Source organism: Trachinotus anak, unplaced genomic scaffold (assembly GCF_046630095.1).
Source record: "Trachinotus anak isolate AG129_WGS33_773 ecotype Australia unplaced genomic scaffold, CSIRO_AGI_Tana_v1 ptg000032l, whole genome shotgun sequence".
Taxonomy (NCBI): Eukaryota; Metazoa; Chordata; class Actinopteri; order Carangiformes; family Carangidae; genus Trachinotus; species Trachinotus anak.
The window spans coordinates 27,270,747-27,286,440 of NW_027273883.1; the positions used below are offsets into that span (position 1 = coordinate 27,270,747).

General features: G+C 41.2%; 1 protein-coding gene across 1 annotated transcript; it reads right to left on the bottom strand.

The window, feature by feature from the left end:
* Positions 1-760: 760 nt before the first annotated feature.
* On the bottom strand, positions 761-5,223 carry fzd1 (frizzled class receptor 1). The gene has a single exon (XM_071469828.1). It carries the CDS (start codon positions 4,872-4,874, stop codon positions 3,213-3,215), a length of 1,662 nt encoding a protein of 553 aa, XP_071325929.1. The 5' UTR covers positions 4,875-5,223; the 3' UTR covers positions 761-3,212.
* Positions 5,224-15,694: the final 10,471 nt, after the last annotated feature.

Genomic DNA, 15,694 nt, shown 5'->3' on the forward strand with positions numbered 1-15,694 from the left:
GGCGGGGCTTGGGGCGTGACTGAGAGCAGTCACTGCTTTGTTGTGACATCACAAAGTTCCAGAAGTCCTGACGGCTGGTTTTAAGGCTCAGTTTCTGAATACAGGCTGTGTGCATTTCTCTGTGGACTGAGGCTTTGATACTTTCACTGTATTAATATAGAACCTAGACCTGCTTTATAATCACAAACACATGGACATCTACCTTTAGACTGTGTGGAGTTTTAAAAGTCTGAATATGTGGTCTTTGTGCTAAGCTAGGCTAGGCTAAATCTAAGGCCTATAACTTTAACTGAATCAATGGAGGTGAACTTAGTTTTGATGTTTGCATTCTCATATGATTTTTAAGCTTTAAAGGACAGAATCAGAGTTTCATTTAACCATGTGTCTTAAAACAGTACTTAATGAGTTACTGGTTGCTCTTATTTTTCCTTCTTTTCTTACAAACACGCAAACACAATTTAAATGTAAGTGATGAGGACAAGACTTGTGAGGGTTCAGCAGATAGAATGAGTCTTAAGTCACATTCTCTCCTGTAGTTCACACAAAGCAGGACTCTTTCACTGAAAAGACCCAGTTCATGTTGAGGTCTCACATTAGCTCCAGGTGAATGCATCTTTATACAGAACTGTCAGCACATATTGTGTGTGATACTGTATTAAGACAGACTTATAGAAATCTGAACCGTTCCCTTAATGTAACACAAGCAGCTTCAAGTTTCTTTAGCATTTTAAGGGAAAAAGAAAAAGACATTTTACAAAGGTTTGACAGTTGCAATGGTGAGACAGTTTTTATTCTCATAAAGAAATCAATGTAGTGTATATATAATATTTTTTTTCTATAAATATAAAGGTTCTCTTCATAGCAAATGCAAAGGAAATTACTTCAAAGCCGTGAGTATTGTTGAGCCATCAACTCAATAAAAGGATTATTATGAACCGGAAGCACCGTGTGGAAGAGCGTCTGACAAGAACACAAGTCCCGATGTGTGTGTGTGTGTGTGTGTGTGAGAGAGAGCTGAGCTGCACAGACAGCAGCCGCTCTGCATCTCAACACAAGGTTTCTTTTCTCCTGCAGTGGAAGACGTGCGAGCTGCCGGCTGCTCTTCAGTCCCACAGCGAGGACACGCAGCTACGTTCACCACCTCAGTCTCCTCTCAGCATTACCCAGCACACTCAGCCTCCAGGCAACAACATATACACAAAACATGAATCAAATACAGGTTGTGTTACAAACAGTTGTGATATGCACATGACAAACAACCTCTACACAGAAGCACATTTACAGTGCCATCTTTACATCTGGACACCCCCTGAAGAAGTTCTATTGATTCTGATGACGTTTACACAATAAGTGATTGTAAAATGTGTTTTTAAAACTGTGCCATGGGGATTTTATAATTAGACAACCTGAATAAAATAAAAAACACAGGCCTTTACTGTTCAATACCTGACGACGAGACTTCAGCTCAGCTCTAATGCCTGTCAGATAAAGTAAGAAGAGTGTGATGGTTCACTGTCTTGTCAAAGCTGATTTACTTTGACCTAAAAGTTGACAGTAAGTCTCACAGTCAACAACATGATTGTGTTCTCTGCAACTGAACCCATGCTACACCCTGAAATCCTTAGTTCTTGGCTTTTTTATTGGCAGTAAAAATCAATTCACAATTTTAAAAACCTGCAGTTTCAACCTAAACTTTAGATCTGTGAGGTATAAAACACTAATGTTTCATTGAATTAATTACATAAATTAATCTGCAGATTATTCATTCCTTTCATTATTTCTTTCAATGAAGTGTCACAAAATTAACAAAAATGCCCAGTGAAATTTTGCCAAAGCCCACGGTCACATACTGAAACTGTCTGTGTTAATGGACCAACAATCAAAAACCCAAAGATACTGAGATCACACATGATCAGAAAATAAAGCAGCAGCAAATCTCCACGTGAGGAGCTGCAGACGTGTGGAGCTTCTGCTGGAGAGATAACAGGAATACTTCTTCACTTTGTTCAGATCAGATCTTCTTGTTACTTTGGTGTTGTTGTGATTATTGTGAAGAAAACCCTACTGTAAAGGCTCAAAGGGTGTCCAATGTGCTTTCACACACACAGAGGTCTTCAGCTTGATCTGTACGGTTTCCAGCTTTGCATTTCAACAAGTCAAACTGCGTCTGCAGCCAGTTTGCAGTTCACTGAACACAAACAGACCAGGCTGATGCTGCTTTCAGTCACTGTTGAGGAGCACACAAGTGTGTTTGCATGTTTTAGACCCTTGAATTTCACCATTTTTAACATCATAATGTTTTATGTTTTTGAAAGTGTTTTCCTTCCTCACCTCATTCCACCACAGTAAATGAATCTGAATAATCTGCTTTCATTTTGGTCAAACGTGCGTTATTGTTGTGGTATGATACATCACGCTAGCAAATCTGCATTGCAACGCATCAATAACACAATTTAAACAAAATAAAGCCGTGAGATTTTCCTATCGTGCAGAAAATGCGTTTCATCATCCATGTTTTTATCAGGAATAAAACATGCAGAAACACTGGTGAGGTCCTTCAAAACCTGCATGATTATACGTGTGCTTTATTTGGAAAGGAACGTTGGAACTGTGAGGGCCTGAGCTGCGGGCCACGACCATCTGTCACACTGACTCACATTCACAACCTGTGCACCGTCTCCTGTCCCAGACTGCTGACATTTCCCTCCAGACGCAGGGCGACTGCTGCTCCACTGTACAACAGACACAAACTGCAGCTGGTTAATCAAGGATAAGAGGCAGCCACGAGGAAGCACTTGGGTTTCACGGGACTCTGCTTAGAATAGACCCACCACTCACAGGCAGTTCACTGATCAAAGACGCACACACTCGATGTGAAACGCTCCCACCGGTGTCCACAGTGAGTCAGGTCATGAGACCTCGGGCTCTTTGACGCTCAGCTGGCTCTTTGTGATGGTTAAGTACAATTCCATTATGTCCAAAGTATGAAAAAAGTATTGTTTTTTTTTTTAAAAAAAGGAAGAATTTTAAAAAATCTTTAAATACAAATATATACTTACAAAAATCTCACAAATGTGTATGTACATTAAAAAAGAGTGTCTCCTGTAGCTCAAAGACAAATCAAATGAAAATAATAAAGAGGATCATCATTCAGTTTGTCACTAAGCAGTCTGTGAGGGGTGGGGGTTGGGGGGTGGGGGGGTAAACCCACATTACACTGTGGTCTCACCCTGTTTACTGTTGGCCAGTCTCGTGTAAAACCTCCTCCAGGAGTTGAGTGTCTTCCCGGACCAGATCCAAAACCCGGAGGTGATGCCCACAATGAGCGTCATGAGGTACTTTATCATGAAGACCGTGAAGTCAGGGCTCATGCTGGGGTGGTTCTGGATGGGACAGGGCACCGCGTACGTCTTGCACGTCTGGCTGATCCACGTCCTCTCCCACTGCTCTCTGAAGGCCTGCTCGTAGAAGTAGCAGGCAATGACGATGGTGGCCGGCACGGTGTACAGCACGCTGAAGATCCCTATCCGCACCATCAGCTTCTCCAGCTTCTCCGTCTTGGTGCCATCGTGCTTCATGATGGTCCGGATGCGGAACAGGGACACGAAGCCTGCCAAGAGGAAGGAGGTCCCAATGAACAGGTAGACAAACAGCGGCGCCAGGACAAAGCCCCGCAGGGCGTCCACGCTGTTGATGCCCACGAAGCAAACCCCACTCAACACGTCCCCGTCCACCTGCCCGACAGCCAGGATGGTGATGGTCTTGATGGCGGGCACGGCCCACGCCGCCAGGTGGAAGTACTGAGAGTTGGCCTCGATGGCCTCGTGGCCCCACTTCATCCCTGCCGCCAGGAACCAGGTGAGGGCCAGGATGACCCACCAGATGGAGCTGGCCATGCTGAAGAAGTACAGCATCATGAAGAGGATGGTGCAGCCCTCCTTCTTGGTGCCCTGCACCACAGTCCTGATGTCATTCTCAAACCTGTCGTTGCACACCACCTTGTCCTCCAGTAGAAATCCAGCAATGTAGGCGATGGACACCATGGTGTAGCAGCCGGACAGGAAGACGATGGGCCGCTCCGGATAGCTGAAGCGCTTCATGTCCACCAGGTAGGTGAGCACGGTGAACAGGGTGGAGGCGCAGCACAGCACCGACCAGATGCCGATCCAGATCCGCGCGAACTTCAGCTCCTCCTGGCTGAAGTACATCATGCCGTGGGACCGCTGCGGCTCGCAGGGGGCGCCGCAGTTCTCCTGCCCGAGGAAGCGGTAGTTCAGGTAGGGGGGCACCCGGAGCGAGGCCGGGCACCGGAACTGGCCGTGCACGGGGTCAGAGGGAGCGCGCTCGGTGGGGTAGGGAGCGCGCTCCTCGGGCTCGCTGCGGTCCGACATGTTCTGGCCCACGCACAGCTCCCCCGCGCCGTGCACCGGGAAGGACTCGCACGCCAGCGTGTCCGGCCACTGGAAGCCGAACTTGTTCATCAGCGCCTCGCAGCCCTGCCGGGCGCGCTCGCACAGAGAGCGGCACGGGGGCAGCGCCTGCTCCAGCACCGTGCACACGGGCGCGTACATGGAGCAGAGGAAGAACTTTAGATCCGGGGAGCACTGCACTTTCACCAGCGGGTAGAACTGGTGCACCTCCAGCCCCGCGTCCTCCTGGTTGGTGTGACCCAGCAGGTTCGGCATGATGGTCTCGTTGTAGGCGATGTCCGTGCACAGCGGGATGGAGATCGGCTGGCAGAAGCCGTGCTCCGGGATAGACATTCCCCGGTCCCCGCCGCCGTACTGCCCGTTCACTCGGAAAATCCCCACGTTTAGGAAGAGAACAGAAAAGAAGAAGGTGAGCACCGTGCGAAGGGGCCTGTGGTGAACCATGGTGAAGGGTTGATCCGCCGCCGCACTTTCTGTTTGTTGACGAACTAACTTGCGTTACCTCACCAGGCAGCAGCCACCACTTCCCTGAATGCTCTTTGTTGGCGTTTCTTAACCAGGTGAAAAGCAGCTTCTTCCAGAGGAATTTCACCAGTCCTGTCCCCCGGCTTCTCACCGAGCCGAGGTCATATGATAGTATGAAAAAAAATCCACAGATTTTAATCACAAACTCGGTTTCTCCGCTTGAAATCCACAAAAAGAAACCATATTCCTCCAGGAAAGGAGTCTTCCCTCTGCCCGTCACAGCGTCAGTCTGCTGTTCAAACCTGTTCTGCTCTCCCTCACTCCCATCCCCAGCCAAGTCAAGCGCACCACGATTCAATGCGGCTTCCGCTACACACTTTCGAAATAAAAGTCCATCAAACAGAATCGTACTGAATAGTTTTGAAACAGCTTTGAAATCTCAATATATACAACTTTGTAATCTTAATATATACATTTTAAAAGGATGTAATTTATGCTGTATTGTAGCATGTGGCGTTTTTCTTTGGACCCCACTGTATATATTACATATAGGCTATATATGTATATATATATAAAAATATATATATATATTTACAAAATTAAATAATGTAAAAGGGAAAAACATTACATTTTTACATTTGAGGTTATTGAACAAAATGTATATAATTTTTAGAAAAAGTTGTATTTTATTAAATGTTTTGAGCAAATAGTTTCACCATATATGGTGAATATAAGGCCCGGATGTGGCCCTGAAAATGTCACCATTAAAGTACATGTAATCAATAGCTGTGAAAACTTTAAATGAAAAAAAGTCGAATTATGGTAGGAAGGTTGTTTAATTTTCAGTTCAATTTTCAATTTTATTTGTATAGCGCCAAATCATTATCTCAATACAAATACACACAAGGTTCATTATTATTATTATTATTTTTCTTATTAGTGGTAGTTCCACATGGCATACGGTATTGCATACAGGGTATATGCTATGAGCTAAACTACAATTGCACTGACAACTTCCTGTTTACATCTGATTCACTTTAACTGGCTTTACAGCTCGCTCGCTCTCTCTCTCTCTCTCTCTCTCTCTCTCTCTCTCTCTCATCTGTCTCCCAGTAGGACCTAACAGATGGGGGTTAGGGAGGGTCTGCATTTTTCCTAATGTTTGTCTGAATAGCAGAGGTTCATTTCAGTTCACCTCTGCTCTGTTACTGGCACGAATGCTGGACGAACAGCGCTGCCAAAGCATCTTAAAGGACCCTCCCAGTGTTTTTGCTGTTTAACTACAAATCATCTATACTTTATATTCACTGCTTGTTTTCCATTTTCAATATAGACTACACACTTTTAGATTTTTTAAATTAAATTTGAAACTAATAAAATTAGCCAACTCTTAAATATTGTTTGAGCTAGTATCCAGTGTTAAATTAATGTCAGATTATCATTGTGCAGTTACTTTATGTTAACAATCAAGGGTTATGTAAAGTTGAAGTAGAACCAATCATGGTTTTAAATAGAAAGATTAATTAAAAATAAACTAAACTGTACTCCAACGCAGGGAACATTATCAATATAATTATCTGCCATTAGTTTTGGCCCAGATTGATATGGTCCCAAATATTTCTTCAATGTGAAATCTATGAGTTGATTATTTTTTGCTATCGGGACATGTTGCTTTCTTGCAATAATCAAATACTACTAAAAAAATATTTGTATTATTATCTTAAGAAATCAACATGTTGTTTAGATAACACGAGATAAAAGACTGTCATACCAAGATAATACAACAATAATTTACAATCACAAGATTAACAGATTAAATACAATGATTGTGACCATGGTTAGTTTTGGCTTTACTAACAGGTGAAGTCTTGGCAATTTGGAGCTTATGACAGATGATTACATAGACAGTGCTGCACATCTAAGTGCATTAAACTTATACATACTTACTGGTAATTATTAGCTATTATTAATAGTTAACTTTCTATCTAAAGCTGGTATATTCAGTATTTCAGTATTAACTGTGGATGATTCTGCTGCCTCTAGCTGGTCAAAAAAATTCATTTAACAGCATTAATTCTGTTTCCATAATCATATGCCTTCAGACACAATATTCTTTCTTGTCCCCAACATCATCTCAGGAAACATGTCTTTATTAAGTTCCATCACACTGACTTAACTTTGTCAGCTCTCACATGCTTCTTTTTCAGACTCAGAAGTCTTTTTTCACTTGTTTACAGAAAATAATTTCATATCGTCACAGCCGAAAAAATCTAATATGATTTGACATGATATGTTAAAGTCAGGGAGTCTATTTTAGGACGTGTGTGTATTTGTATTTTGTTTTGTATTTCCTGTCTTTCCTTGCAGTGTTTGTCAATGTCTGTCTATGTCCAGTTGTGTTTTAATGAGTTCCTTTGAATGGTTCATCTCCTCAGTACAGAAGCCCCAAGGCAAGTGAGAAAAAACATTTCTGGTGATACATTTTCTAAGTCTGGTCTAAATTGTTTTCTCTCTTGTGTTTATGGCTTAAGGAAGGATTAAAAAAGGATTTTCCAGCATAATCTTTCAAAAGTTCCTCATTTTTTTCATTTGTGAAACAGGCGGGGAAAAAAAAGATTTGCCAGGTGAAAAACAAATTACTAAATTACTTTTTTTCATTTATGAAAACAGGTGAAAAAAAAGTTTTGGGAGGTCATTTTTAAGTGAATATGAATTAATATTAATTTAAGTGTACAAATGTCACTGGTTTTGTTTTTTTTGTTTTTTTTTAAAACCTTTTTCTTGCTTGCCTCCAGGGCTTCCATAATCAGGAGATGAACCATTCAAAGGGTGTGACTAAAACACAACTAGACACAGATAGACATAACCAAACACTAGTACACATGAAGTCTCAAACATACCCTGGCTGATTTTGATATAGTGTCCAGATTAAACTTTTTTATGTAAACAAGTAATGACATCTTAAACAAATCCTAAAAACAGGGGAGAAACATTTTTTTGATCAGACTTAGTTAATGGATCACCAGAATTTTTTTTCTCATTTGCCTCTCAGGGCTTCCGTACTCTGAACTCACAGAGTTAATCTCTCACATGAATTTGAATCTGCTCCCCTGAAATAAGGTATGCATGAGACATAGCTGCTCTGTGTGCAGGCAGAGTGCAGCTTGAGAGCGTGTTTCATGTCATTTCCAAGCACCAGTAAAGACATAACATCCTGTAATCAGCCCTTGCACAAATAATCTGTTTATTAGTAAGCAGAGAGAAATCAGCTAAAGGTGGAAAAATATATACAATCTGTAATGCAGACAAGATGAGAGCAATACAATCCAGCTGGCACTGCAGCTGGCCTGTCTGCTATCAGGAGGGAAGGAGCAAGTAGTGTAAAATGCACACTGACAAAGGAATGCTAGATTTTCTTCCTTGGGCTGTACAAATTCTGTCAGTTGATATATGACTTTCAGCTCTAGTCTAAAGTAATATCACTATATATCAGACATGCCTCATTGATATGTGACCTAAGATGATCTGTGGCGGTTAAGGACATAATATGAGGCAAAAGACGCTGTATGATGCATTTATCTATTGTATTACCTAAAGCAAGCAAGCAAAGCTTTTATTATGGAGCACATTTCATACCAAGTTATTTTAAGTTGCAACTACAAACTCTGTGTGGAAAGTGTAAAGATAAAACATTATTCACATATTATTCCCTCCACTGCTCCAAACATTTTACTGTGACCTGAACCACAGTGGCCCTGAGAGCTCAACATGCTGCAGCTTAAGAAAACACATGCAAATCGACAAAACACAGACAAACTCAGAAAACATCTTTATCAGTTTAATAACACATGTGATGCAAGTACTCACAACACAATGAAGTGTTCCCAGGGGACACTAAAAAGTGATGGACCAGGCTGGAATGCTCTTGTTTTTAAGAGCTTTCAGACTTTTGAAGGTAAACATTGAACAAGTGCATGGATGCGTTTTAATAGCCTATATTTACCCTAATACATCCATGCAGGTGTGTCAAAACCAGGTGTTGGCATTACCCAAAATGCAATTCACCCGCCGACAATTCAGTTGGAGATTTGGGTGTTATGATAGTACGGGCTAACCTCAAACTAGCTTCAGTCAGAGATGAGGAGGGGGCTGTAGAGGTCTGGTAAACTCACTTCCTTCTAACTCACCCCCACATTTTTTTCTTTTGCAAACTTGTAGTTTTCACCCCTATTAAATGCTGACTCAAGTGACATCACACAGCTTCCTGTGGAGGTTTTACAGGCTTCAGCTTTTTCACATGTGCAGTCGTAGCCTGCTCTCCAACGCCAGTAAACATACTTTAATGTGTAAAGTCAGTGAAGTTTCTTTTTGAGTACTAACAATTAATTTCTTAACTTCTTCATTTAGATGCTGTTGCAGCTATGTCCAGACTACCTACACCATGTGACTGGCCTCTGTTGAGCTGGTGAGTTTATGCCACATTCACGTCATATGAAATGGGCATTAGAAAAGTTGCAGAGGTTCAACAGACTTATATCTTTGAACATATAGAGGCCAGTGCAGAGGTGCTGCTCTGTAAATAAACAACAACATTGGGTCATTAAAAAATATTATCCTCACTGAGGTACAGTCGTTCATGAAGTATCTAAACCACACTTAAGTAAAAGTACAGATATTTTACCAGTGGACAGAATTTTGGAAATTATTAAGTTTATTTCTAAATAATATTATACATCTATTTTACCTGAATAGCTTCGGACTCATTTTGATGGTGCTCTGACTTGTACCACTGGTAATAATTGTACTGTTCCACACCCACAGCGATTGAGACAGTTTATTTTACGCACCTGACCTTGAAGAAGTACAAGGTCTTCACTGCTTAATTCTTTAAAGAACAAACAATTCAGTTTTTCCTTCCCTCACCTTCCTTCATTCGTCCGTCTGTCTGTCTGTCTGTCCCTCCCTCCTTCCTTCCCTACAATAACTACCCAGTCATCACTTGAAACTGAAAAAGTTGCTGTTCATCTTCAAAAGAAGTTTCTTTCCAAAATTTTGAGAATTCAGTCCTGCTCTTCTTGGGCTGAAGACAAGTCCTGTGATGCTACCTGTCCCCTCACGGGCTGCTGAGGCAGGTAGAGGGGTGTTCGGCCTCACAGACAGCTGGGAGGGATGCCAGCAAGTCCATCTGATCTGCTGAACAGGCCAAGTATACGTCCAATTGTTTGGGGCTGTCTCAAGTCATCTTCATCAGATGAACTGGACCTGATGCCATCACCTAGCTGTGGGGAGGGTTTTTCCATGTGCTGCTTAATGTAGTCCATTCCTGCAGTGTTTCAGTGGCAACTTGGATGGAATTAATTCAAAGCAAAATAACAAAATGCAAGAGACGAAACGTATGGTGCTGCTGATGACAGGCATAATCTTGAACACTCTTTGGAATTATGATACATTATAATAAAGATATTAAAATACATTTAATTAATTATAACAAAATGCGGTTGTAAATGTTATATCTATGATTCAAAAATAACCAGCAATGTTAGCTGGATATCTACACAGACATAAAGGTGTTCTATGTAAGTTTTTGCTCTCTACATAGTCAATAGCTGTTTACTTACCAGTCTAGAAGAAATGTTCAGCATCAAACTTCCCTCCTTTACTCACCAAGAGCTGTCTCCAGGAAATCAACACCATTATTAACTTTTGTTTTGTCTCTATCACTTATCACTTAACCTATTTTATATGCCACTGAACATGGGTTGTTGCCGGGAGCAGGTGGGGATGGTGATAATGATCGTTTACCAAGAGTCAGCCATCATTGCAGGCCGGGCCCAGGGCTAGCTGGTTAGCATGCTAACTTCAGTAGAAGAAAAGAAGTGCTAAAACTAGAAGCAAAAAAGAACATTGCTGTTTGCTGGAGACAGGAATGAAGCAGATTTATGCAGATCTCACATATCTGGTAGAGTGGTAAGTAGACATTTGGTAATGCTATCGGTGGCTATGTAGCGATAACATCAGCATTGCTACACAGCATAAGTAAATAACAGTAATGTTGCAGTTTCATGATTAACCACAATGTGTTTCTTGAGGTTGGATGAAGAGTTTTTAAACGCCAATACTCCTGTATCTTTGAGTTCGTTTAAGAGGCACAACAAAGCAGTCACCGCCCTCAGCCACGCCCCTAAGCCACGCCCACCCTGACCCACCATCCAACCTTGCAGGATTTGTTTGGTTTAAAATATGGGATCCTTAAATACAGTAATTCAATTCAATTCAATTCAATTTTATTTGTATAGCGCCAAATCATAATATACATTATCTCAAGGCACTTTACAGGGTAAGGTCAAGACCTTACTTTGTTACAGAATAAACCCAACAGTTCCCACAACGAGCAAGCGCTTGGCGACAGGGGGGAGGAAAAACTCCCTTTTAACAGGAAGAAACCTCCAACAGAACCGGGCTCAGGGGGGCGGCCGTCTGCCTTGACCGGTTGGATTTAGGAGAAGATAGAAAGAGGGGGAGGGGGAGGAGAGGGGAGAGAAGAGAGAGAGAGAGAGAGAGACCAGGAACAGCTGTGTAGGTAATGGTGTTATCAATAATAATGACAGGTAACAGTGGTTAATAGTAAAGATGAGTAGTGGTGGATCTGGATCCTGCTGCTCCCGAGGCAGAGATACCTGCAGAATGAGGACAGAGAGAGGGAGAGAGAGGAGAAATAAACCCCTGCCTAAGTATATGGAGTGAGGTGAATGACATACTGTTGAGTGACGATATGTTGCAGAACTATATTTTAGTAATATACACAGCAAAATCGGGAGTGTTAATTCAACTCCCACAGTGTTAATTTTAACACTTTTTCTGAGTTTATATAGTTCTCACGGATTTTGAGTTAAAATTACACTTTGAAAAGTGTTAATATTTTAACTCTTTTATAGTGTTTGGTGTTGTGCTTGGTGTTGTTTTATGACACCACATAAGTGCACTTTTAACTCAAAATTGTGTTATTCCCTTTCACTCAGAGTGTTAATTTTAACATACACAGTGTTATTTTATGACACATTAAAGTGTATTTTTAACCCTAAAATTGTGTTATTTCATTTCACTATGAGTGTTAATTTTAACAGTGTTATTTTATGATACATTAAAAGTGCATTCTGTGTTTACTAGCCTTACATACAAGTAACCAAATCTGAAAATTCTTGTAGTCACCTGCAAGGCTACAGAAAGTTATCATAAATTCAAATGTGTTGACCAGCAACAGTGATCAAGTAATGACATCATTCAAACATACATGTATTTTTATTTATTTATTTTTTTATTCAAAAAAATAAATAACTTCCCAGCACCATAGGAATTAGCACAATAAGATCAGGCACAAGTCAAACAATAAAATAATGGCACAATATATTGGCTCTCATCTCCACCATAAGCACTTTGTAAGTCAAAGGGCTTATAAATCACAAGACTATCTGCTTTAACAACATCTTTGTCATTACTTTCAAATACTTTGTAAGCATGAAAATGTTCATTGAAATGGTCAACCACAAGCTTATTCACAAGGAAGCAGAGCCAACACATCTCCATAGTCCTCATTGTCGACATTAATAGATTTAATTGGTCCATACTCAATACATTTTGAATGTGATGTCTCCCAATGACATGCAATAGACATTTGATGTTTTTTTGCAAGAGATTTTGTTATGTTTTTGAAGTTTTTAAGGGTATTTTTGAAAATCCTATGTTTGGACTCAAATCTCATGCTCCACATATGTATTAGTGGTCCAATTTTTCGGATACAAAATGGATAGTGTATTATAAAGTGATGTTTCGGGATCAGGTTTCTATCAGGATACAGCGCTTTGAACAACTCATGATGTTCCATTACAATCCAAACAAAACATTCTAACCAATTGTTTAGCTGATGATGCAACTGCAATATGATTTGGGAAAAAGCAATGTTGTTTCTTATCTGCCTTAGATTACTAAGTACAGAACCATTAGCCAAACCTAATCATTCTAAATGTCACAAATACTCTGACGAGAAACAGATTTAGTATGACACTTTATGATGATCAACAATGTAAATTACATCTGCTGCCTTTCAGTACCTCTTTTGCAGCCTCTGACTCAGAAACCTCTGCGGTAGGCCTGGGTATGACTTGGCTGGATGTATGTCTGCCTATGGGAGTCCCATGTTCTATTCGACTGGAGTGGTCATTGTCACTTGAAGAAAGTGATGTGTTGGTATCCGTGAGGGAGGTTGATGTGGAATGATCTAAAGGTGAGAAGTCTAAAAGAAATAACACAACTGTGACATGCCTAAAATGCAGCATTTGGTGCATCATTAAAAATCATCATCAAATCAAACCTGATCCCACATTTCCAAACTGTTTTTGCAATTAGACACAGATCTTTCTTTAAAATATAATTTTTGATAATTTAATTTGTTATAGTAGCCAAGGCAGAGACATGACATCTCAAATGATATTTGTGAAGCAGAAAAACCCTGAACATTGATTACAACTAATTACCTTCCTCTGAAATTCCATCTTGTGTTGTTGGACTTGGACCAGGATCAAGCTGTATCTCAAGAATGATGTTTTCCTCCAGTGTCTGAGCTGGGTAGTTAGGGTTAATAGATTTCATGTGATCAGAATCAGGTTACAAAAAATAACTACACTTTCAAATATGATAAGAAAATAATAGAGTTAGATTATAAAGCAACACTCAAATCTTGAAAACACAGCTATTGTCAAGACATGAAATAGTATATAGACTTTCTTCATCTAAACCATCAACTTGTCTTCTTGACCCCGTTCCAACAAGGTTGTTCAAAGAGGTTTTTCCTTTACTTGACACCTCTATATTAAGTCTGATTAACTTATCTTTATCAACTGGTTATGTACCGCAGGTTTTTAAAGTTGCAGTAATTAAACCTCTACTTAAAAAGCCTACTCTTGATCCTGACGTTTTAGCCAATTATAGACCTATATCCAACCTCCCCTTTATCTCCAAAATCCTTGAGAGGGTCGTTGCAAGCCAGTTATGTGATTACTTGCACAGGAATGGTTTGTTTGAAGACTTTCAGTCAGGTTTTAGAGTCCATCACAGCACAGAAACAGCTCTGGTTAAGGTTACCAATGATCTCCTCATAGCTTCAGACAATGGACTTGTCTCTATACTTGTCCTACTAGATCTTAGTGCCGCATTTGACACCATCGATCATAAGATTTTATTACAGAGACTAGAACATATGGTCGGCATCAAAGGAACCGCACTAAGCTGGTTTAAGTCATATCTGTCAGATAGACTCCAGTTTGTTCATGTTAACAATGACTCCTCTATCATCACAGAAGTCAGTCATGGAGTTCCACAAGGTTCTGTGCTAGGACCAATGCTCTTCAGTCTATATATGCTTCCTCTGGGAAACATTATTAGGAGGCACCAGATGAATTTCCATTGTTACGCAGATGACACCCAGCTGTACTTATCCATGAAGCCAGGTGAGACTAACCAGGTAGCCAAGCTTCAGGTGTGTCTTAAGGACATAAAAATCTGGATGACCAGTAATTTCTTACTCTTAAATTCAGACAAAACTGAAGTTATTGTAATTGGCCCAAAACACCTCAGAGATACACTATGTGATAATATACTGACTCTGGATGACATCACCTTGGCCTCCAGTGCTACAGTCAGAAACCTTGGTGTCATTTTTGACCAGGACTTGTCCTTTACTTCACATATAAAGCAAGTCTGTAGGACAGCCTTCTTCCACCTGCGCAATATTGCTAAAATCAGACCCATTCTATGTCTAAAGGATGCTGAAAAACTAGTTCATGCATTTGTTACCTCAAGACTGGACTACTGTAACTCTTTATTGTCAGGATGTCCCAAAAATTCAGTAAAAAGCCTCCAATTGATCCAGAATGCGGCAGCACAAGTACTGACAGGAACTAGGAAACGAGATCACGTCTCTCCTGTGTTAGCCTCTCTGCATTGGCTCCCTGTAAACTCCAGGATAGAATTTAAAATCCTCCTCCTCACCTACAAAGCCATTAATGGTCAGGCACCATCATACCTTGGAGAGCTTATAGTTCCCTATTTTCCCAATAGGACACTTCGCTCTCTAAATGCAGGTCAACTTGTGGTTCCCAGAGTTAGTAAGAGTAGAATGGGGGGCAGAGCCTTCAGCTATCAGGCTCCTCTCCTGTGGAACCAGCTCCCAGTGTGGGTTCGGGAGGCAGACACCCTCTCTACCTTTAAGATCAGGCTTAAAACTGTCTTGTTTAGTAAAGCTTATAGTTAGGGCTGGCTCGGGTATGTCCTGACCCATCCCTTAGTTATGCTGCTATAGAGCTAGACTGCTGGGGGATTCCCATGATTCACTGGGCGCTCTCTCTCTATTTCTGTCTCTCTCCCTCTCTCTCTCTCAATGACTTCATGCCATTAACTTAGTTTTTTTTTTTCTCTCCCGTAGTTTTGTGCTTCTCCTCTCTCTCCCTCTCTCTGTCCTCATTCTGCAGGTATCTCTGCCTCGGGAGCAGCAGGATCCAGATCCACCACTACTCATCTTTACTATTACTATTACCTGTCTTTATTATTAATAACGCCATTACCGACACAGCTGTTCCTGGTCTCTCTCTCTTCTCTCCCCTCTCCTCCCCCTCCCCCTCTTTCTATCTTCCCCTAAACCCAACCGGTCGAGGCAGACGGCCCCCCACCCTGAGCCCGGTTCTGTTGGAGGTTTCTTCCTGTTAAAAGGGAGTTTTTCCTCCCCCCTGTCGCCAAGCGCTTGCTCG

Excerpts from the sequence above, each read along its gene's own strand:
- fzd1 (XM_071469828.1), bottom strand. The coding sequence starts at position 4,874 with ATGGTTCACCACAGGCCCCTTCGCACGGTGCTCACCTTCTTCTTTTCT.